The sequence below is a fragment of the Lytechinus pictus genome, chromosome 10, assembly GCF_037042905.1.
Source record: "Lytechinus pictus isolate F3 Inbred chromosome 10, Lp3.0, whole genome shotgun sequence".
Classification (NCBI taxonomy): domain Eukaryota; kingdom Metazoa; phylum Echinodermata; class Echinoidea; order Temnopleuroida; family Toxopneustidae; genus Lytechinus; species Lytechinus pictus.
The window spans coordinates 7,441,780-7,466,881 of record NC_087254.1 but is presented as its reverse complement, the minus strand read 5'-3'; the positions used below and the strand labels follow the sequence as shown (position 1 = coordinate 7,466,881).

The 25,102-nt window shown below is 33.7% G+C and overlaps 1 protein-coding gene across 1 annotated transcript in view; it reads right to left on the bottom strand.

Moving 5' to 3' along the window:
* Positions 1-720: 720 nt before the first annotated feature.
* Positions 721-25,102, bottom strand: part of LOC129269684 (uncharacterized) — a 134,466-nt gene continuing 110,084 nt past the window's right edge. Inside the window, exons 85-103 of the mRNA XM_064105224.1 lie at positions 24,966-25,094; positions 24,244-24,387; positions 22,755-22,865; positions 22,036-22,152; positions 20,852-20,965; positions 20,162-20,275; positions 18,620-18,733; positions 16,774-16,896; positions 16,002-16,121; positions 14,962-15,078; positions 14,031-14,218; positions 13,038-13,212; positions 11,067-11,192; positions 10,470-10,583; positions 7,726-7,842; positions 6,339-6,455; positions 5,155-5,320; positions 4,136-4,252; positions 721-2,822 (exon numbers count right to left, since the gene is read on the bottom strand). Coding sequence (XP_063961294.1) covers positions 2,756-2,822; positions 4,136-4,252; positions 5,155-5,320; positions 6,339-6,455; positions 7,726-7,842; positions 10,470-10,583; positions 11,067-11,192; positions 13,038-13,212; positions 14,031-14,218; positions 14,962-15,078; positions 16,002-16,121; positions 16,774-16,896; positions 18,620-18,733; positions 20,162-20,275; positions 20,852-20,965; positions 22,036-22,152; positions 22,755-22,865; positions 24,244-24,387; positions 24,966-25,094 — 2,390 coding nt within the window. The 3' untranslated portion in view covers positions 721-2,755. The remainder of the gene's footprint in view (positions 2,823-4,135; positions 4,253-5,154; positions 5,321-6,338; positions 6,456-7,725; positions 7,843-10,469; positions 10,584-11,066; positions 11,193-13,037; positions 13,213-14,030; positions 14,219-14,961; positions 15,079-16,001; positions 16,122-16,773; positions 16,897-18,619; positions 18,734-20,161; positions 20,276-20,851; positions 20,966-22,035; positions 22,153-22,754; positions 22,866-24,243; positions 24,388-24,965; positions 25,095-25,102) is intronic.

Here is a 25,102-nt window from a genome sequence, read left to right as displayed (position 1 = left end):
TTGAAGTTAGGCAGTATTTTGTAAATAAAAACGGTGATATGCTTGAGGTCATAGATATGCAATAGGTGGGCTGGTGTTTTCAAATCACCACTTTCCTTCTTCTTTTTTTATCATATTGCATATTTACATTTTTACATGAAATCATTATTTGTAAAGCATGTTTTCCTTGTAATGAAACAAGTTACTGCAATGAGTATTTTAGACACTAAATCAGAAGTCAATCCCATTTTTACATTCTTGGAGGAGATAAAAGATGAATAAATATGAATTCCTATAATGAAATATAAAATAACGAGGGAGGATATGACATACTTGCTCATTTCATATTCATGAGGACATGCATAGAAGTTTCATAAAAATAATGCAAACCATTGAAATGTCATACTCTTGTTATTCCTTGTCCCATGAAAAAAAAAAAAAGTGTTTTATTCGTCTGATTTGATTCTATTTTTCAAAATTAGAATTTTCTGCCTGGAGTGCCCCTTTAAGGTTTGCATGTTTTTACATATAACCAGGATTGTAAAGTAAATTAAGAGGGATGAAAGGATGGTTAGGAGAAAGAGAGAGGGAGAGAGTGAATGAGAGAGCGATGAAAAGTGAGAGCAGTATAATTGAAAAAATCACCTAGAAATCTTTATTTCTCTCACATGCATCAAATTCTCAACCAAACTTGCTCTTACTTTGATTCCAACTAAAAAAAAAGCAATAAAGGTTGATTTTGGCATGCCTTTTTATTTTAATAAAGTAGTATATAACCCATACAATATCCCCAATATATTCAGTAATGTAAGCTTTAACTTTTATAACATACTTTTAAATCAACTCTAATTCGATATCATACACATGATAATAAATAGAACAATTATAAGAATATAAACTAAAAAATACATATATTTGACATTTTCAGCAGATGGTCCTTTATCTTGATATACATTCTCTAACATTGACAGATACTTTATCTTAACACTTGTCACGCTAATGTTGCAATTTTTCACATTGGTACAATCACATTCAACAATCGTAGTAAATTTTTCCCAATAATTTTATTCCAGGGAAGCTAATAAATGGCTATAAGTCTTTAATTTTGTCTATACAATAATGATCAGTACGAAGGGTGCAAAATATGAATCTAGATTCATAGAAAATATCATAAAAATAGTTGTCATTATTCCCTCAGATATAGCTTAATATGATTTGTTGGCGCTCTGTAGTTACAATGAATATGTTCAAAGAGTGCCTGCTCTTCCAGTAAATGTAATTTTCTAAATGTATGCATCTAAAAGATTATTTCAAGATAATGCCTGTAAATAAAAAAAAATATACCTCATGGTATACAACTCAAATTTTAGCATGGAGATATGTTCATGTAGATTTATAGGTTGGACGACGGACATAAATCTACAACTTATCTTTATATTATGTCATGTCTTTTTGAAAATGAATTGAATGATGATATATTATGGATACAAAATATCAACTATATGAGAGAGATAATGAAATACTAAATTATGTATGTATGCCCAAGTCTAGCCGCTAAATGTCATAATCTAATGAAATTAAGACTTTTTGTGTTTTTCATTAGCAATGAAATATTAAAATTGAAACATGACATTCTAGAAATAAAGAATTTCTTACTGACAGTAAAGATTACTGGAACATATTGTTTGAACACTACAACTAGGTATGCATGATAGACAAATATCATATTTTAGATTGTTATATTCAACGTTCTTCATTATATTAAATTTTTTCTACTAGGGAGCAATGCATGATATATGAGCTGCATTTTAAGGATTAAGATATTCAATGTAGTAATGCTGGGTAAACTAATCTGAATAAAAAGTGCATCGGAAATGGTGTTTAAAGTGAATGACGCATTGTAAAGCATTTTTAGAGCTTCAAACAACCCAATGAGAACATTGGTCAATATTTTGGAAAGCAAATAAACTATAAATTAATCAATTTTTGCCAACTACACAGAGAATTCTGGTAACCATTTTGAAAATTGCTTTTCTCTTTCAGATATAGGCCTATTATTTTTAGAAAAAATAACATACCGTAATCTAAAAAAAAATGTGTGATCCAATAGAATAGATAATCTCTGGCCTCTAACATGAATAGGTACAAAATGTCATAATTGATTTGGCTTGAAGGCCTATGTTAAGCAAATTTTCCAGCTCAAATCTAATCGAGAGTGATTACATTTCTTCATTCTAAAAACATTATCTCCACATATTCATTTTGTAAAGAAGATTGTACTAGGAAAGTACACTGATAGGATTATGTAAACGATTATCAAGTTTATCCCATGACCATTTCCCTAAAATAAGCACACTGTGTAAATCATAAGTAAGATTACATTACCCCGACTTAGAGAAGTACAAACAATAACCAAATTGTAACAAGGAAGTGTGAGTATTATAAGTGTGAGTATTATAAGTATGTTCAAATATTAATTATTATATAATATGAAAACATGAAAACATGAAAACATGAAAACATGAACAGCATCAAACAGCAATTATCTGTGACATAATCATTTTTTCCCAAGAAGAAAGATGCTGCTGAAATCAGAGACACTTAAGATTATATATCCCAAAACTGATACACAGACATACAAACTATTATTGCACTGGAACAAGTGTCTGAGTAAAATGACAGTATTCTTAAATGTGTATCATATATCAATTACTAAATATCTCATATAGTATAGTTCATGTATATTTGAGGTTCTCAGCTCATCATATGATGGCCATTAGATGTTGGCAGCACTCTGGGGCCACGGTGACTGGTTCGCATTCATTGCAGAGACACTCCCAGATCTACATCAATCAGAAAGGGTAACAAATATAGTCAGATGTTACTCTAATGTTCTAAGGCAAAGAGAACTTTAAAGCTTGACTTGAAACAAATATATTCGGTGGTCATTCTACACTTCTAACGTAAAAAGAATATCAAAGCTTGTCTTGAAACAAAAAAATAACAATGACCAATATGAAGGGTTACATCCTCCCTGAGCATCAAATCCATTTATATTCTGCTTGAATCATATTGTGCTTTGAAGAGAGTAAAATAATTAGATGAATGGGAAATTGTGAATTTACTCACATATAATTCATTACTTTGACATGATAACAATGGTGATAATATCAACAAAACTATGAAATGATATTAGTCATGCAGACAACTGCAGGACTGCTTTAAGATATTTGCTTATGAGCAAGATTGGCACAAGCGTAATTTTATACGGGGCAAGATGGTGATTTGAATAATGATATTCTAAATTTACCTAATGCATGATACATCCAAACACCTCTTGTTACAGTGCCATATGACCACAATCTTTAAATCCATTCTAATTTCTGAATATCCAATTTGACAACAGTCTTAGTTTCCCTCTTAGACTAGTGATTTATTCGGGGAAGCATTTTATTTAACGATTTGTCAGTGATTTCCACTGAAAAATTGTTACACGCTATTGAAATCATGGCAGGTGATTGATTTACTTTCCCTCTGGATCAAGTGGTTTATTCTATAAATCATAATAATAATAATGATATGTTTACCCAGGGAAGCCACTTCAGTTACGAAAACTGTTCTCCCAGCGGGCCCTGCTATTATTATTACCCTGGCTAAGCTAGGCTGCCAATTCAGGTGCACACAGCTTTTTGAGGAATTACTTCCTGCCGGAACCCATTTATCTCACCTGGGTCGAGTGCAGCACATTGTGGATGAATTCCTTGAAGGAAACTACGCCATGGCTGGGATTTGAACCCATGACCCTCTGTTTCAAAGTCCGGAGACTAATCCACTGGGCCACGATGCTCCACAATGTCCACATACAACAATGTCTTACTAATTCACACCAAACCATCATAAGCTACATTAATCCTTGCAGGTGATTGGCTGAGAAAAAGATGGCCAGTGGAAAATCACTGAAAGGATACTCCGGGTGAGGGAAATAGGGGGAAAAAATCACTAGGAGGGACTCAACGAATGATCAAATTGGTCTGATATTCAAGATCAATCATGGGGATTTTCAGGGCTCTTTTGAGGATTTCGGTGGCAACATTGCCCCAGGGCCCCCCCAGGTGCATTTTTTCCCAAGGGGGACCGAAGTGATCTAGAATTCTACCTTGCTCCTCCTGGTAGGTGAACGAGTTCATAAGCTCCCATTTCAGTAGGAGGGACCGGATCCAGAGCTCTGTTTGAATACTCCTCAAGAAGCTGCTCTCCATCTTCAAGCCGTTGACTGTAAGGGATAAGAGTCAGTAACATTTATTAATTAATTAATTAATTAATTAATTAATTAATTAATTAATTAATTAATTAATTAATTAATTAATTAATTAATTAATTAATTCATTCATTCATTCATTCATTCATTCATTCATTCATTCATTCATTCATTCATTCATTCATTCATTCATTCATTCATTCATTTATTTATTTATTTATTTATTTATTTATTTATTTATTTATTTATTATTTATTTATTCATTCATTTATTTATACATTTATATATTAATGATTTTTTAAATTGATTAATCAATTAATTAATTAATTTATTTATATATTCATTTATTTATTTGTTTATTTGTTTACACATATGTTTATTTATTTACTTGCAAACCCGCATTTATTCATTTATTTTATTTATCTATCAATTTGCTTATTTATTATTTCATTATTTTAAACAGGGTAGCCCCCCATCAATAGTAGATAAATGTACTGTTAAATTGTTGGGTCATCAAACAAAACAAAATGCATTTATATACATGTGAGCAGTATACAAGAAAACATCAGTGGCAGTTAGTGCAATATGTGGCCAATTAATTCATTTACCATGACTTTCCAGTACCGAATATAGGCAGGCTTGATGCCTGCCCCCCCCCCCCATGACAAATCTTTGTATTTGCTTGTCAATTAATTTTTAGGAGATGGGTGTTATTTTTTTTTTGATAGTGATTGACTTATTTTTTCTTCTTTTATTCTTCCAGTTAATACTTTAGCTGATACTTACATAATTTTTAGGCTAATAAGACCTTTTTTTATAGCGGAAAGGAAGGAGGCCAAGTTTTTTTTTCTTTGCAAACGAATCAATTTTTGTCTCTCCCCCCCAATTAGTGGATCAACAACATTAATATGACCTACCGCCTTCCTTGATAGTATCTATATCCAATGTACATCCCCATAACAATGATGATGATGAAGAGGACAACGATGACAGCTATCCACGATGCTGATAGATTTGTTGATGCCAGCTCAGGTAAACTCAAGTTCATGCCATCCCGGGCAGAGGAGCGAGCAACATTAGCATCTAAGAAAACAACAGTATTACTCATAAAATGCATCATGGAATAGATTTTTCTCGAATGACATTGAGCATTTAAAAATGTAGGGTTAATTTTCTTGGATAAACTAACATTGGTATACTAGTGGAAACACAGGTCCCTGGGCAAGTGATAAAATCCCCCCCATTCAAAGCACTTTTTTTAAAATTGTTTTCTGCATTCATATCATTCATATAATATACTTTTCCATATCATAAGAAACACAATATACTGATGCTGAGGATAGCACTGAAATCATGTCTGGCAGAATTTTTGCATGATATTGGATCAAACTTTCATTTTCATAACTTTCGCCAACCCTGCTCACTCTTTCTGAGTGGCGTCAAAGGTGCACGTCCCTCTAAACCCCTCCAAAAATGTTACAAAGACTACATAAACAAAGTCAAAGGCTGTAAAACATTTTAAAAACAAATGCAATGAGATCAAAATAAATTTGGTTGTAAAAAAAAATATGAAATGAGCAGGACGCAGGAACATGGAAGTGTTCATCGCTATCAAAATAGCTCTCCTCAACAAACACAGCAGCTATGGAATACTAATTCATTAAAGACATGAAATAATAGACAAGGATATGAATTTGCAACATATTTTGGCAGATTATGAAGAGACAATCAGACTTATAAAGGGTGTGGCCTTCCAAGGTGTGAAGGATCGAGTACAACAAAGCCCATCTGGTGATTTGATTGGTCTTAGGTAATGTCTTTATGAGCAAGGATCCCCCAACCCACCACTCAGGGATTCAGCTTATCACCTTTGCTCTTCAGCTAAATCTTTTGTTTTTATTACGGGCATTATAGTGGCGAGAAAGTGTCCAATATCTGCACCTCTTTCCAGAAAGTTCTGTTACTATTCAATAATCTAGACATATGTTAGAAACAAAGAATAGTCATTTTTATAACAATTTTTAAGATGTTGCAATACCTATGGGAGGAAACATGTTCCTGAATTTCATTGTGTAAATTTGATTACATCAGGTAAACTCACTGTTTGTTTCGCAAAGTATTCCAGAGTATGGATCGCGACAGCTGCAGAAGAATCCATCAACTTGGTCTGTGCACATACCACTGTTGAGACAGGGGTTGCTCTCACATTCATTAATATCTGCAAAATTATATTTTAGAAATTGATTCATTTTAATCAAATTTCTGAAATAAGGTCCCATTATGATAATAGTCTTATGAATCTACATAATTTAAGTTATTCAGAGTTTCATTTCATTGACACAATTGCCTCCAATGAATATGGTGAAAACAGGTACCACAATAATTCATTAAATAGAGTAATTGGAGATAATTGCAATAAAAATAGCTTTAGCTTAAAACATGACTGAACTATGCCTTTTTGGACAATGTAAGGTGAAATTGACATTCTGTCAAAAAGGATTGGTTAATTGCCACTTGGACTTCAACAGCTTGGTCTACTTCCCGTTTGGTCTCATCTCACTAACCCTATAGTTCGTCTCATAACAATTCACTCTAATTTCCATTAAACCTACTTACCATCTTTTCTTATTTCCAATTCGGCTATACCCATTTTGTCTAATATCTGATTGGTCTATATAGTTAGATGAAATGTTTCAAATTTTCATTTTTACAAAGCGCAAAATAATTAGTAGGCGAGTGGAAATTAGACCAACTGTACATCAGACTGAAAAAGAATGAGACTAAGCGTGTATTACACCAAGTGTAGAGAAGACCAAATGGTCATTAGACTAAATTGATAACAAACTGATGGGGTTTTAACCGATTTGGTTTACTAGTATAGCACTATCTGAGTAGACCATTTGCTGTAGATCAAGTGAAATTAACCAAAAAGATGACAATAGGACACGATATTGTGCAAAGCCATTAATAGAAAGCGAGTTCGGCCAACTGGGTTTCAATGGGTAACCAACAGTCCATTCTTCTGTCCTATTTTTTTATGCTCAGTTCCTACTGTGTAATATTATTAATGTAACGCATAAAAAAATATTTTGAAGTGCAGAGTCCCTTGAATAACATTGAATGTAAGTAATTCGTTTAAGTAAAACATGGCTCGAAATAAGCATTCATGAAAACAGAACAAAAAATGAACTGTTGGTATGTAACATTATATTCTGTCAATTTATTTCTTGTTATGCATGGTGAAAAAATAAAACAATCAAACAAGGCCCAATTTTTTTATTTATTTGGGCTTGCCTAACAAAGCATTATGCGCTAAGTCGGTTACTCTCTCTATCAATGGCTCTGATATTGTCTACCATGAAGTCACTAAGCTGCAAACAAAAATATTATCTCTGGCAGAACTATCAGTCTCACAAATCTTATTAAATCATTTCTTTCCATTCCTCGGCCATTCCTTCTAAAATATAAATTTTTGGTGCTACACTCACTGGTTTGACACAGGTTTCCTTCATATCCAGCAACACAATTGCAGCTTGCCAAGCCTAACTGCGACATCACACAGGTTCCTCCGTTCCTGCAGTCAAGGCTGGTGCACTGAGTTGTTACTAAACAAAAATAGAGATTGATCAGTATACTGGAATAACAAGAACTGATATTGTCTGTAAACATGACATAATTGTTGTCAAGTTGGTTTCTTATTTATTCCTTATTAAAATCAGATTGATTATCGAAAAAAAAAGGATTTGAACTCAAAATTTACAAATACTAAGAGATTGAGTCTTTATGGATCTACAAGCTTCTATGACTATGTAACCATGATTTGGATAACTGTTTCTTTGGGGTAAAGTTTACATGTTTTCTCTTCAGTCTTTTGTCATTTAATGAAAGCAATAAGCTTTCATTAAATAAAAGTAAAACGCAGTGTGTGATTTTTAGAAAGAGGGGTGTGCAATATAATACTTCCAACATTGTTTTAAAAGTAAACGGAACCCGTCTACAATTATATGACTCTGTGCAATTTCTAGGTGTTATATTGAGTAACACACTCTGTTGGGATGTTCACATTAATTTTATTTGTAATAAGGTTTCTCGTTTTATTGGAGTTCTAAATCGACTCAAATATGACTTGCCAAAACACATTTTATTTACTCTTTATAACGCTTTCATTTTATCACATTTGACCTATTGTAACTCAATATGGGGAAATACATATTCTTGCCATCTACACAAACTGTTTTTATTACAGAAAAAAGCTATACGTATTTGCATGGGATCAGATTATAGAGCACCTACTTCGAAACTATTTAAGTCGTTAAGAACCCTTAAATTACAAGATATTAATAAACTACAGATTGCTTCTTTAATGCAGCGGTATCATACTGGAACCCTTTCTCCTCAATTAATGAATATGTTTTCTTTCAATTGTAATATACATAATCACTATACAAGGTCTTCACGAAAACTTCACAGATGGAATTACAAGAATGACTTATCTAAATTTTCACTGCGTCACACTGGTCCCACAATATGGAATAGTCTGAATCTTGAACAATTTAATATTACTTTTCATAATATTTTTAAAAAGCAATATAAAAATAAACTGATCCAAATTTACTAAGATCCTCATCGTACTATAATTTCCATTAGTTTTGCCTTATGTCTTGTTTTTTATGTTTTTATGTTTCTGTTTTTGTTTTATTTGTTTTGTTCTTTTGCTACTTGCCGCATCCATATATTACAATTATTTTAAGAATTTATTTATTTTGGGTGTGTGCGTTTTAACAAGCCTTCTTATGGCTTTTTAGTACACTCCTGTTTCCCATTCATTTATCTCTCGTCTTGTTTTTATATTGTTTCAATGATTTGGCAATAATACTTTATCACTTTCGTCTGTATATATTTATGTTTCAATGATATGTTTTAATTGTTATTGTCTCTTTGTTTGTACATTGTATTTTTAATGAATTGGAAATAAATGCTGAATTGAATTGAAAAAAAAAAAAAAATCATACACCATGCCATGAAATAAACTCCCATTCCAAAATCCTTATAACCCTTGTGCCACAGTCTTTTAAAAATAAATGCCAGTTGAGTTTATGACCTCAACATGAGTTAGATCAGAATCCTGTAAAATGACCACCCAAGTGTTTCTATGTATAACAAATATGAGCCAAATGATTGTGGTAGGAAATGAGCAAAACAAACATATATACCAGCTAGATGTTAAGTATTTTCTCCAGCAATAAATATATGTGGTCCCACGAGTGCTATTTGGGGGATCTGCAGTGTTATCGTTTTGTAAGCTTATATTTCATGATTTCATAATATAACTTTACCAGATCTAGATCTATGGTGATATCATGACAGTTGACCTTGATTTTAAAGATTTATACTCATGGAATCTTTATTTGATGCAATTGTACTAATTTTTTTTTTATTCAATTCATTATTCAACATTCTTTAAAAAAAAAACCCAATCACATAGAAAATGATATTAACACAATGACAAAACGATACAATAAATAAAAGTAAAAGAACTTTACAATATAAACAACAAGAATATAAAGGAAATGTAAACGAAATGAAAAGAGAACGTAGCGGATGTCGCGAGTGAAAAAGGCAATAAGCTTTAAATAGCATCATCCACCATAAAAAAAAAGCCCACTAGATTGGTGATACTATTAAATTGCAGTGAAGCCAACACTACCTGTTACACTTTAAAGGGGAAGTTCACCCTGACAAAAAGTTTATTGTAAAAATAGTAGAAAAAATAATAAAAAATACTGCTGAAGGTTTGAAAACATTCATAAAAGAATTAAAAAGTTATTAGAATTTCAATTACTTGACTTGTGACGTCATATGCGAGCCGCATTCCTACATAGCGAATGGTAAAAAATAATGAAATGTCATTTTCTCAGAAAATTGAAAATGGTTTTCACTGTACCTTTTGTATATCAATAGACAAATCATTTCACACCCGATCATGAATAGAAAACAAAATCAAGTCATCAGGAACCATACAAAATTTGAAATTCATGCATTTTATATTACATAACATATGGGGCAGCTGCTCGTTTATGACGTCACAAATACAAAACTTTGAACTCCAATAACTTTCTTAATCTTTAACGGATTTTCCTCAAACCTTCACCAATATTTTTAATCATTTTTTCTGCTATTTTTACAACAAAGTTTTCTTCAGGGTGATCTTCCCCTTTAAGCATTTACTTACTTGTTTGGCATCTGGGGCCAAACGTGCCTGAAATACATGTGCATGAGTATGCGTTAAGAAGGTCATTACATCTTCCTCCATTGAAACAGGGGTTGCTGGCACACTCGTTCGTATCTAAAAGTAACAGGATAACACAAGTACATATTAAGAAATCAATGTTTGTAATGCTTGATTATGTCCGGCATTGAATTACATTTCCCCGAAAGACTAAACCAATCATACTCTTCATGTGATTATTTGTATCATCAGTAAAATCATTATTGCAAGCAATATCATGATCATTTTCATCAACATCAATTCTATCATTGTCTTCACAATCAACATCAGAATTATCTTTTTATCATTATCATCGATCTTGACCTGTGAAAATGAGGATTAATAAAGCAATTAAAGCAACCCTATAAATGCTATCATCATCACTGCCATCATGATCTGCTCATAATCAGCATTATGTACTTCAGAAAATATTTACATTTTTTACATTTTTTTTTTATTGTCAGAAAATGTGTGCCCCTCCTGATAAGGGTTTCCAGATACGCCACTGCTCTTAACCACCCCCCCCCCCCCAGCCCACAGCGGTTGAAGATACTAGCTTACCATCAATGCAGTTATCTCCAGTGAAGCCATCCAGGCACAGACATCCGAGGACCTGGGGTTGATCAACTACTACCACACACGTACCTCCATTTCGGCAGAAGTCGGGTGGACAATCAGCCATGAATTCTGTATAAACACATTTCAAGCAACATGTTACAAGGCTTGAGATCACTTTTATTTTTATTTCTATTTTTTTCCATCACATTTGCATGTTTCACTTGCGAATAAAAAAGGTCAAAGTCATCAATTCACACAACACAATATATGATATATCTGAGATACATGTATCTTGTACTATGCATATCTTATATTCTTCTTTCTTAGCACTTTGAAAAGTCCGTATAAAGCGCTTTATAAATTTATATTATTATTATTATTATTATGATCAGCAGCCTGGATTACCCAGCATGCATCATGATTTTCGGCCACCTCTTTTTCCACTTCATTCCAGCTCATTGCGAGAGCAATGACTTTTTCAAAATGACACTTTTTTTTACATTTATCTCACCTTGTTGGTACAAAGAATACAGGGTAGACTTACAGATAAACCCTGCAGTTTCAGTGAAAGTTATTTAAAATTCAACCAACACATCCATCTCCAGGAACATCACAAAATCAACTGATCATTTACTATGCATACAGCCTATGCACGCACATGCAGCCAATACTGGGCAACTGGTTATGCCAATTAGGGCTTGATATTTGTCCTCTCCAATATACGCTACAATTATGTGACAATATCAGCATTTCTCAGAAGGGGTACAGAAAATGATACAAAGTTTACCTTAAAGGAGAATGAAACCCCTGAAACCAGCTGAATCCATATCAAAGAGAAAAATCAAAGAAACATATTGTTGAATAATAAGAAATTTATGAGCATTTGAATATTGAGATCACTAATGCCATGTAGATCCTCCAATTGGCAATGCGACCAAGATCTGTGATGTCACACACGTACAACTCCCTCATTACTTTAGTACTTATTTCACTTATATTCTCACTTTTATATAGTCTATCACAAGGTGAGGTGTTCTCTTTATAAAAGGACAAGTACAGAGGTTTCACAACATTATATCATTGATGAATCGTTTGTCATATGATTAGAATGAGCAAAAAGAGATGTTTTGGGGTATATTTTCAGTGTCCAAAAGGGGAGAATTGTTCATCTGTGACATCATAGATCTTGGTCGCATTGCCAATGGGAGGATCTCCATAGCATTAGTGATCTCGACATTAAAATGCTCATAACTCTTCTATTGCTAGTCCTATTTTACTCAAACTTTTGTTGATCTTATTCTTTGATTTTTCTGCTTTCACAACAGCTAACTTGCTCCAAGAGTTTCATTCTCCTTTAAGTTTGTAAAGATCAGTTTTCTGTGCCATATTATTTACTCTTCAAATTCATCCAAAATAGCGTTTTGCACTGAATTCAACAAAAATTCAATGGTTGGAAGGGGGACTTTAGTATCAACAGAGGGTAGACTGACCTAAGAGGCTGATATAAAGGAAAGACGGGGACAAGAAGATACATGAATACGAGCAGGAAAAAAGACACAAAACATCAAAGGATTGATAACCATAGGGTAAGAGGAAGTCAAAGATATAGGCGCGTATTCTGAAGTCGGGTTTAACTTAAACTAAGGTTTAAAGTTGTGGTTTAAGTATGGATAGCCAATTGTTACATAAATCACTAACGGTGGAGATATCATACTTCAGCTCATTTGGCACTCAAATCATTCATAATTGTCTAGGAAGTATAAATAGATGATTGTCTTCGCCATCAATGAATCAGGAAAGAGCACAGTAAACATAACAAAAATACAACTTAATAAAAATTTTGACACTTTTGGCTTTCCATAATTTTAGCACAGAGTTAGACCATGGTCTAAGTTAAACCTGACTTCAGAATACGGGCCAGTGAGTTTGATAGAGTAATCTGAATGTATTGGTGATACGAGAAGCTAAAGATACCTGTGGTATCCACATCTTGGACCGTGAGTGCGAATCCTGGATTGGTGACCCATAGATCACTTTCAAATAGGAGCCATCCCTGGTTGCTGTCGATGACAAAAGGCGGGACCTGTTCATCGCCAGACAGTCTCATCAGAATGGAGGTCTGATCATTCAGATTTCCACCATTTCCAGCCTACAATCAAGATCAAGTCGTTGATACATTTCAATGCTACAAATACTGTTTAGAATGCCAGTAAAACTGATGTATGTTTTGATTCATTCATTAAGAAAGACAAAGAGAAAATACATTTGTTTTCTCTGGACTTACTGTTATTTAAATAGAGAACAGAATCCGGAATATTCCTCGATGTCTCAAAGACAATAACATCTATTGTGCATCGGCGCCAAGTTGCAACGACGATTTCTCGCCAGTTCAGATGGGCTGAAGAAGCATTCCGGATCGGACGTGAAACTGTTCTGCGTTTCAATAACAGTATTCCAGATGAACAGATTGATCTTCTCTTTGAAATGCCAGCAAAATATTTTGGGTAGAGTTTCATTCCCCACCAATCAGTCAAAATGTGATGCCTACTTTAATAGAAAAAAGACAACTTTGCTCTTGCAGGCAGCTAGATGTTATTGTATTATCAACCTCCTCTAGTTTGAATATACTACAAGCAACACAATGTAAACCATACATAACGTTTTTTCTTCATCCCTATTTGTATTCTTCTCCATTCTTTTCTCTTTCTATATGGTCCACAAGTAAGACCAGTTGAAAGATATTGGTGTGGCTGGTGATGGGCTTTCCAACCATCTGTTATCTTTTTTCTTATACCTTGGTTGTAAATATCCTTTAATTATCGTTATTCAATTGTACTCTTCCTGACAAATATTTCAAACATTTTTCTTTCACATTTTGGTGTATTTCTATGTTGATCGTTTATAAGACCATATGATTGCACATTCCATTTATGAGGAAATAAACCCAACATAAAGACAAATGCTCACCGTAACATAGTCATGCTCACACTCGGTATCGAACTCATTGACAGTCACGCGTAGGCGCCTGTTTGGATCTGATGCTTGGAAGTAGATCTCACAGCGAACCGAGTTAGGATAGGGGTTGGGATAATTAGGGCTTGTCACTGCCACCTGCTGTCCCTGGGCTAAAGTATAGTTCCTGGAACATGTCGTTCCTGGCAAGAAAAAACAAACAAATGATAATGGCAATTCCATAAAATAATTACCCTCTTTGTGCACAGGATCTCCATTTTCTCCGTCCTTACTATACATTAACTACTCAGCCATAACAAATTGAGAAAAATGAAACATTTTTATGATGTTGAAAACAAAACAAAACAATGTCAGGAATTGATATGTCTGATGATATATCCCCTGCACAAATAAAATCACTTTCCAATCGTTTGAAAAAAAATGACATTTGGGGAATTTATATCATATGCAACCCATGGAGGAGCTGCTTTCTTGGGCTTCACAAAATCAAAACTTTAAAAAAAATCTTAGCTGTATTATTATTTGACAGATTTCCATCACACTTTTAACAACGTTTTTCTCAATTTTTTGCTACTTTATGTTCAAAGAATTAATCGTAAACCACCTTTAAAGCAATTAAATGCCTGCATGTGATTGGCCGAGAGCAATATTATTAAATGAAAATCACTGGCAAGAGAAATCTCATACCTGCCAACCCTGACAGACAAGAAATGGAAGCATATTAAGAAATTTCCAGAAATATTAACATTCTTGAATTTTCTATCCAACACTACAGACATTTTTTTTTCACAAAAATAGGAACACAAGGGGTAAAATGACAATTTCATCACTCCCCTGCCTCCATAGGAATGTTCCTATTTCATAGGAAGAATTGGGAAGTATGAATTCAGGATGCTTCCGTGGTCAACCGAACTGGAAGACTTACTTGAGAGGCACTGGTTTCCATCAAACTCTTGGGGACATTGACAGACATTCACACGATGAAGAACATCCAACACACACACCCCTCCGTTAGCACATACGAAAGTACAATCTGTAGCAGCTGATAAACCAAGATGAATATAACACAGACATTATATATTAATAATAATAATATTTTTAAAAAAGCTGTGCACACCAAAATCGGTAGACTAGCTTAGCCAGGGTAATATAGGAGAGCCTTGAGCACCTAGCAAGGTTGATACGTGCGCTATACAAATCCTATATTATTTATTTATTTATTAAATCTTGTATAATGCATATCACGTACCATGTAACGTCTATATGTGCTTCCAAAATGATTTGAATATTGACGTTGGTCTGGCAAGTCTTTTTCAGCGCACTGAGCATTTTCAGGAATACATCCCTTCCTGGTACCCATTTACCTCACTTTGGTTGAGTGCAGCACAATGTTGATTAATTTCTTGATGAGGGAAATCACACCATGGCTGGGATTCAAACCCATGACCCTATGTTTCAAAGTCAGGAGACCAATCCACTAGGCCACAATGCTCCAATAGGTACATATTACACCAACATATCAAGACAGATACTCAGTAATATATTTCAAGGTTTAACTTTCATAAAGAACATATTTAATCCAAAATGAAAATTGTATACACGACAATTTTTTAATCAATATCTTTAACCCTATAAAAATACCAAGGTTATTCATCTCTGCAATATTCATTTTGGTGCATTTATTTATAAATCAAAAAGTAAAAATTTAGCAATTTTCAAGGAATATAGTATTTGAAATTATAGTTAAAAGTCACTATGGTTGTAATGGAATAAAGAGATAATAGGCTTCTCTTATTTTCCTTTAACTATGTTTTATTACACGTGCAGTTCTATCTTGTCAACTGTCATTTCATGTTTTACTTGCCATGTACTGTAATGCACATTTGAGTGTATCCATATAGAAATTGAAAAATGTAAATTTACAATTATTATCATAATCATTAATAAATTATCAACATAGCTCACTTGGTGTCTGGCAGGTAGATCCGGTATATGTAGGCAGACATGTGCAAAAAAACACATTACCAATGGAGGAGCAGGTACCTCCATTGCGACAAGGGTTTGTAGGCTGGCATGGAGATGGAACTAGAAAAATATAATAACATAGTTTTATACTATTAGATAGGGTTAATATCTCTAAAGGATATATTATTGAAGTCAATGTTGCTGAACATTTCTTACATTATCTTATTCATTTGTGTTGTGATGTGATATCTCATTGGGGTAATATCATACAGCATTTGTCTTTGTATTTCAAGCATTTATTGTTATTCTGAAGTGACCCTTGACAGCCCAGTTGGCTTTCTTTGAGCCCTCACATTTTTCCATGTTTCTAGTATATACAACTACTCTTTACTGCGTAAAATTTGATTCTTTATCCTACATTTTTGTGTGAAAAGAAAAATGAAATGACCTGAACTAAACCTTTTATAAACAGAACTATTCATTAATGTATCTGCAACCAGTGTTCAATTTGGGAGAGCAGTTTAACTTAAGGTAACCACATGCCTCAAAAACACCTGTTCCTAATGCACTTTTTTTTTAAATGTCTTAGATATATTATTGTAGAATCTATGTATAAAGTCAGGGTGATAAATTTAAGTAATCAAGATAGATATAATTCATATTTCAAGATATGTTCTCTACTGGATTCCTTTATTCCCATAGGCTTTGTACAGAGACCACTTGATTCCAGTAGGCAATGGGTTAAAAGGCAGTATAAGATAAAGACGCTTACCCACTGTTGTGCATCTGGTGCCTCCGAATCCAGGTTGGCATAAACATATAAAACCACCAGTTGGTTGTTGTGCACAAGTACCTCCATTTTCGCAAGGATTGGACTGACAAGGGCTGGTAGCGACTTTGGAATCAAGGTGGGATCAAGATAATTCAAGTTCAAAATATATTTTATTTATTCCCAATCAACATTATTTTGATTTTTATCATAGTAATAATAACATTTATATCTATAGCATGTGTGAAAAAACATATTTGAAAGGGAGAAAATTGCTGTAGATCCCTTACTCTTAAGGGCAGTTCAGCTAACAATTCCAATGCCAACCTAACCTATACAATACAATCTTCCTCTTTATTTTACTAAATATTTGAACGAATTGCAAAACAACATGTGCAGACATCACTTGACTATTCTTAGAATCATATAATCCATTTCTTTGTTCTAAAAATGTTTTACTCCTAAAAAAATATCAATGCTGTAACTGTGAAGGCCAACATTTTCTCGAATACCCCCTTTTAGCAGACTCTCAATTTGGTGAAACTCAAAGATCCATAGCAGAACAAAAAAAATGAGCACATAAACCCATGTTAGATCTTGTATATCTGATTTGGCTTGTAAAGGTACTAAAGCAACTGTGCAAATTTTGGGGAAAAGGACTTGGATTTCATTTGAATTGAAGAATGTCTTTAAGGGGCGGGCTGTCACTCCTGGACCGTTTTAGCCACCACATTATGAACGTCAGTGTACAGTGCGTCTCGCAAAAAAGAAAACCCATTTTCAGAGATAGATTTCAAATTTATTAAACATGTTTTTAATCTGAATTTGTTACTTATGGTAAGAGCGTAATCTCATCTTTAAAGTGAGACTAACAGCTTAGGAAATCATTCATGCATGGCAAAAAACAATAAATATTGACGCCTATCAGAAACAATCTAAATCCACTCTCATTTCAGGGATCAGTGAATGAAACTTAACAAAGAATACAAAAGAAATGCTAATGAACCCATCGTCGAATAAGCATGGTTGTCGTATTACGAACCAATCTTGTCTAATTTCCCTGCACAACCTGCATTTGACATTGAAATTTCAAACTTGTCTTGCTCATTAATGCGAGAAGTGTTTGTCACATATTAGGTATCAAAATGTAGAGGAAAAATTGAATTGTATGATGATGTAAATGAAATATCATAATTTATTTTTCTTTGAAGAAAAAAAATGTGGGAATCCCGGTTTCCATTTTTCTGGGACACACTGTACACTGGCTAAAATATCAAGGTATATAAGACCCTAAAACTCCAATATTATAAATTATTATATAGATGTAGGGTTTTAGAGGTGCAGATATTTGTTGACGTCTTGCGAGGTTGTTTCAAAGAGACAAACTATCAAAACTGATTTTTAACGTTTATTCGTATGAATACCATCCAATAATTTCCATATTGGATGAAATCAATATTTTGCCCCGCCCACAAGATTATTATTGGTTAATATTAAGATTGTGCACATGAAGCTATTGTTACATCACAATGAAATTGCATTGCGTATTAGTTGCGCTTTTCTTCATTATGCAGACGACGCGAAGCTACGTGTTAATAAATGATTGTGCGCATGAAGCTACTGTTACATCACAATGAAATATGCTCATGAACAATTTTTTTTGCTTTTGTTAATTTATGTTTAGCTTTGTCGGGGAATCTAAATAATAATAATATTGGATGACCAATTTTCGTGGGATGCGTAGAAATATTGTTACTCGCTGAAGAACAATATTTCTACGCATCCCACTCAAGGCCATCCAATATTCCCCAAATGTGTGGTGCACATGTCCCCTATTGCATTTTCTTACCCAATATCTCACATCTGGTACCGGTATATGCTGATGGGCACGAGCAGGAGAATATCCCTCCAGATGAGGAGCACACTCCTCCGTTAAAACATGGGCTGGATGAGCAAGGTGATGCTGGAATATGATAATAATCATAAATATAATAATAATAACAAGAATAATAGAAGTAATAATAATGATAATAATAATACTAATAACAATGATAATAAAAATTATTAACAATAATTTACATGGGTCGTGTGGTCCAGTGGTTAGAGCATTGGACTCATAATTGCAAGGTTGTGAGTTCGAATTGCCACTCTGCCATTGTCTCCACTTTGATAAAAAAAACCTGAGAGTAATATCTGTCATCTCTAAGGTCAGCCATTATGACTGATTAACCTAGACGTAAAATGTTTCCTAGGTAATTGGTTATATACCAGCCTGGCGGCGTTTACCAGCAAAATACTGTCCTGACAAGCTCCTACAGGAGTTACCATAAACAGAAACAGAAATAATGATGACAAAAATTTCTACCAAAAAGCAAAATAAATATATGAATATGTAGTATTCTATTGCACTCCAACAGCTCCTAACTGCTGAGATGTTCTAAATGAATAAATATGTTTTTAATTTTGATTTGGAATTTCTTTTAATTCATTCATTCATTTCGGTATAAAAAACATTGCACAGAATTGCGTACAATTTACAATGTTTGATACAACAGTTAATAACATTTAAGAACACTAAAATAGTACATAAATAACTAAAATCTGATCTAGATTCATTGAATATTGGTAATATAATTTAAAAAAATGAATTTGATAAATAAAGATTTCATAGTATAATTTAATCCGGTTGTTTTGGGGTATATAACTATGTCTTATATGGTATATGTCATCTGTCATATAATTCTCTTGAGATAATGTTTTTCCTATTTTAAGTGGCAATTGATCACCAAGAGTTAAAGTAATTTTATGTTAGGATGTTTGCAGCATAAATTTGTCTTTGTTTACTTTGCTTTGAAATCTAGCATAGTATCTTAAAAAAGATTCTTTGTTGAACTGGCAAACAGTTAGTTCCTTAAGAAGAATGTAGTAAACAAGGGGGTTTCTTTGATAGAGAGTTAAGTATGAACTAAGCAATCATGGGCAATCATGGAAAAAAATATAAGTGGTCTCTCAATAAGTGTGTATTATGAATAGCTTGTCTTAAAATATCCCTTTTGAGACAACCATCAATACACAACAGAGAGCAAATTAGCTAATAATTTCAGTTTGTAAACTTTGAATGGGAAGCTACTTGTTTTCCTACTTGCATACTCGAGGTGAATTAGTATGTTGTCATTCAAGTAGGCCTATATCATAACACTACAACGCTCAGAATGTAGCATGATGGGTTTAGGAGCCAGGCCAGGCAGTTTAAGATTTCAGGTGATGCTAAACAGGGCAGCCGGGTAATATGAGCTCTAAGGTGCCAGTGGGAACATTTGAACACTGTTAGAGCACTACTTAAATGACATTTTATTAGTACCACATTGAATTCAAGGAAAGGAATACTTACGTGGAGTCTGGCATCTGTTTCCAGAGTAACCAGCTAAACACGCACAGAAGAATGTGTTTCCAGTGTTGCTGCAGCTTCCACCAAACAAACATGGATTGGAAAAACAAGGTAATGCTACAGGGGAAGAATAAAGAAAAAAAGTGAATTATATCATTTTCCATTTTAAAAAGCATGATAAAAAGGGAATATTTTGGAAAAAATCACATGCTATTGGAAGAAAAAAGAAACCTGGTATATTTAGAAAAGGAACACGAGGAGCAACTTTTACAGGTACAGCTTTGAACCTTTTCTGTCTGAAGGTGCAAGAATGCACCTGCAAAGGTGCCCCAACACCAGACAGATGCAAATTTACACCTTTTAAATATATATGTTACCAGTGTGGGATAGGAATGAAAATTAATGTTGAATCGTTTTCTTTAAGTGTCATTCATCTAAGATATTCAGATCATTATGATAAGCAGGGCCCGTTGGTAGAACATTTCATGAGAACTAAAGTGGTTAACCCTGGGTAAATTATTATCATCATCACTATTATTAATAAAAATTTATCATTTTTTATTATCACAGTCCTCATTATTCTCACTATTATCAAGATCATCATTATCATTATTGATATAAGAGAGAAAATGATGATAAAATGGCTTTTGAACTAACACAACGAACTATACGACGAGAGAGATTTGCACTTACGAGGTGTCTGACACCGAAGTCCAGTGAAACCATCAATGCAAGAACACCTATAGATGTTACCTTCCACATTACATGTTCCACCATTGAAACAAGGGTTAGACTGACACGGTGATACTAAAAGAACAAAATGAGACACCAAAATAATGTAAATTTCAAAATAGCTTTTAGGGATATCTAGTCAAAGTCAATTTGTACTCTACAACATATTTACCTACCATAAAAGAACATTCGTGTTTGTTAGTATCAAAATCTTGGAATATTCTACACACAGCTGTGTGATATTTACCCTTGAAATGTACTTTTTAGTTTTTGCTTAACATGATACCAAAGAAACATTAATGTTTGAATTGAATTGTTCTATTTCGCCCCGATCTGTAATTAATTGTTACTCTATTTTTTTTAAGTAGCAAATATATCACTGCCTCTCACTTACTAAAACCAGATAATACCTTTGCAAAGCCGGAAAGTCAAAAAATTGTTCACATCTGAACAATTCAATTTTGCTTTATGAATTATTGATGAAAATTATATTCATTTAGATAATATAAAAAAAATAATTACCAAACAATTTTATATCATTATGGTAACATATTTTCTTCATGGTTGCATGGACATAAGACATTTTAAAGAGGAGCAATAGTAAACTTGCACCAAAGCATTCAAGGGATTCAGACAGTTGGGAAGATTCAAAGCAGACAGACTGAAATACAAAATATATGGACATAGCAATGAAGGCTGCATAATAGGGCTATCGCTTTTCACCATGTCCATTGTGAAGGAATTAGATATCAATTGTATTCAACTTTGTTATTTAAAGTTAAATATTATTAAGGTAACATTTCAAAATCATATGTTATTGTTGTCAGTCAGTGTTTTAATAATAATCGGCATTTATATAGCGCTTTATCAATCTACGACTGCTCAAAGTGCTTCACAATTATTATTACCCGGTCACTGGATTCATAGCATTTCAAGCAGCCTGTTAGGTGCACACTTGCTAAACCAACCACAATGACGGTTGTTTCCTATCGGTACCCCTATCGGATTGACGCCTTGCCAAAGGACAATAGACCATGGTGGGATTCGAACACACGACCCTCTGATTACAAGGCGAGAGTCAGAACCGCTACACCACGGCGCTTCCTCGTTTTGAATATAAAATGAAAGAAACATTTTATTCTCACCGTTACTCTGCTCGCATCTGGTTCCAGCAAAGCCAGGTAGACAATTACACACGTAGGCATTGGTGGATACCTGGCAATTACCTCCATTTAGGCAAGGGTTTGAGTTGCAAGGAACAGCTGAAATCAAAATTAAAACAATGGTACGACATATAAAGCAATGGTTAAGAGCATGAATATTGCCATTTTCGTTTTACTAGTGTACATGTTTCTTGATATCTCAACAGCTATTGTGAAGTTAACTCATTATGCAATTTTGCGGGCACAATATTGTAACTTGTTCTCAATTCTATATGAATTATTGAAGTTTTGGAATCATTTTATTTCATAGATAATAAAAGAGAATAAATGCTAATTTTAGTTTTCTAATGACAGAAATATTAAGGAAAAATTTTGTTTTTACAATTGTTTAATAAATTTCAATAAATTTGCATATGAAATGCGCAACAAAATATTTTGATGGTTCACTATGATCATCTTATAATTTGACATGTAAATTGTCAAGATTTAAATAAGGGATACCATTAACAATGTTAATAATGTTGATTTGATATAAGCACAAAATCCATTAAGAATGGGCCCTTGGGGGCATGAATTAGTAATTTTTATGGCCAAAATTAAATTGCAAAATTAGGAATTCTTACTTTTGTCTGAAAAGTGGAATGCTTTATACACATGTTATGATAGAAACAAGATGGGAATTAGTAAGCTATCAAACTCACATGTTTGGCATGTTGTGCCGGTAAACCCAATTCGACAAGTGCAGAAGAAGGATAATCCGTTATTGGTGCATGTTCCTCCATTCTGGCAGGGATTGTTCTGACAAGGTGAAACTAAAAAAAAAAACACCAAAGATAACAAGATCTAACCTTGTTGTCATTGACCTTAAAGTTGCATTCGTGTCATGCTAATGAATTACTCTACAAGTGCAGGTGTAAAGGTAATGATGTGGGGATTATCATTTGGTCATTCAAAAATAACGAAAATAATGCATACAATTATGGGAAGCCAAAAATTTAAAAATTCTGTTTATATTGTACATTTCTAATGTTTACTAATACTATTTTGTTTTCTGATGCTTTCATAATGAAGAAAAATAGTTGTTATTCCCAGAAAATTATGAACAATTTGGGTGTCATTTGAGTTAATAAATTGAATGTGTACTGTTCGGGATTTCTGACCCAATTGGCTCTCATAGTTAAACCACAACTTTAAACCAGGGTATCATTGAAACCCAAGATCAGAATACGGGCCATTATGGTTTGGGAGACATCACAATGAACAGTGATATATTTGTGTGCCTGTTCCAGTAGTTTTGATTACAATTTACATGGAATTTCAATGCAACCAAAGACGTTTTCTTTTAATCCATAAATTCCATCCAGATCATTTCAATAGTAAAGTCACAATTGTAAAAAAAAAAAACAGTATGCAAGCCCAAGTGTAACAACACTATATTTTTGTGTCTATTATTTCACTGGCTGAGGATGAAACGATGTCTTTTTGATTACATAGAATCTCACTACAAGTAAATGATATTTTACTACAAGCCATACATAAGATCTTTTCAATCGCGGAGTCATATTTCTTTTAAAATACACAGAACTGGAGGTAACCAAAAGCTATTGATTCGTTGGGATTTTTTACCTGATTGCTAAGAAAGCATGAATGCTTGTAAGCAAGCAACCAGAGGACCGACGGCTTAAGGTCCTCTCCGAAGGACCTGGTAATGAGGATTAATGCCTTACCAAAGGGCAACGGCGCACCAAGTGTGAATCGAACCCGGGTCACCGGAATACGAATCCCCCGCTCTACCGACTGAGCTATCGCGCCTCCTCCTATAAGCTTGCCTACAGGTAATCTACATCTATTTCATTCCTTAATTCAGACATCGTAGTCCATTTCATAAAAACTAAACAGCAAAATAACCTGCCAATAGCATTAATAAGGAACAGTTGCCTGAAGCTTATTTGCAATCAAGTATCGAGCTATTTTTTTTCTCAAAAGCACATCAGGATACACTTTCTTTTGCATGAAGCAACAAAGAAATCTTTTTCAAGCCTTTTGTGAATTAAACAAATTATTAATTTTGGGGCTAAAAACCGACTATTAATTGATTGAAAGTTTATGGCAACATCCATTCATTCTTTTTATGTTTTAATGATATATTCGGAAATCAGTAAATTGTATAAAACACAATTTTGGCTCTACCTGGAGGAGTTATTAAAGTCTGGCATCGTACTCCTGTATAGCCTGCCTGGCAATTGCATTCATATCCGCTGATAGTTCCTGATGTCGTAAATACCGATGAGCATATTCCTCCATTTAAACATGGGTTTGATGAACAAGGGTTTGCTAGAAAACAAAAGAGCATTATTTATTCTTAAAAATAATACAACTATAGGTAGTACAAATATCCCACCAGTATTTATTCTTACAAAATCGTCAGTTCAATCTAATTCCTCTCTGATTATGGCCCGCTCAATTTTACATTAAAGCACGCACTAAGTATTATATCAATAATCTTTTTTAAATGTTTCTTCCTTTGAGGCACAAGACTTAAACCCATCTCATTATCCTATCCACGTATTTCTCATACCATCGTAGTGTCTCAAACATTTTATTTTCATGACAGTAAAATGTACACCCTTTACATGTATCCAGGCTATAGAAAATTATATCTTTTCTCCATGGCCTGTGCAATTTTATAACTTTTACACTACACATGCGTACATCAGCCATCTTTGTTTGTGAAGAACCTTTCAAAATTATGTGTTTTTGTGTACGAGCATGGTGTCCACCCCATCCCCGGGTCTCCCCCCTCCCTCCTTTCTCCTCCAATATTCCCATGGATAACTGCATGAACAGAAAGCAAACTAAATCACTCAGTACAACAAACGGAAGAAAGAAAATTTGGAAGTAAATGCACTTACCACCTACACCTGCACATGTGATGTCAGTCAAGCCAAGTCCAGGTGGGCACATACAGAAGAAGCCATTCTGACCACTGGTCATGGATACACATGTACCACCATTCTGACAAGGCTGGGGGAAGCATGCCGCTGTCAAT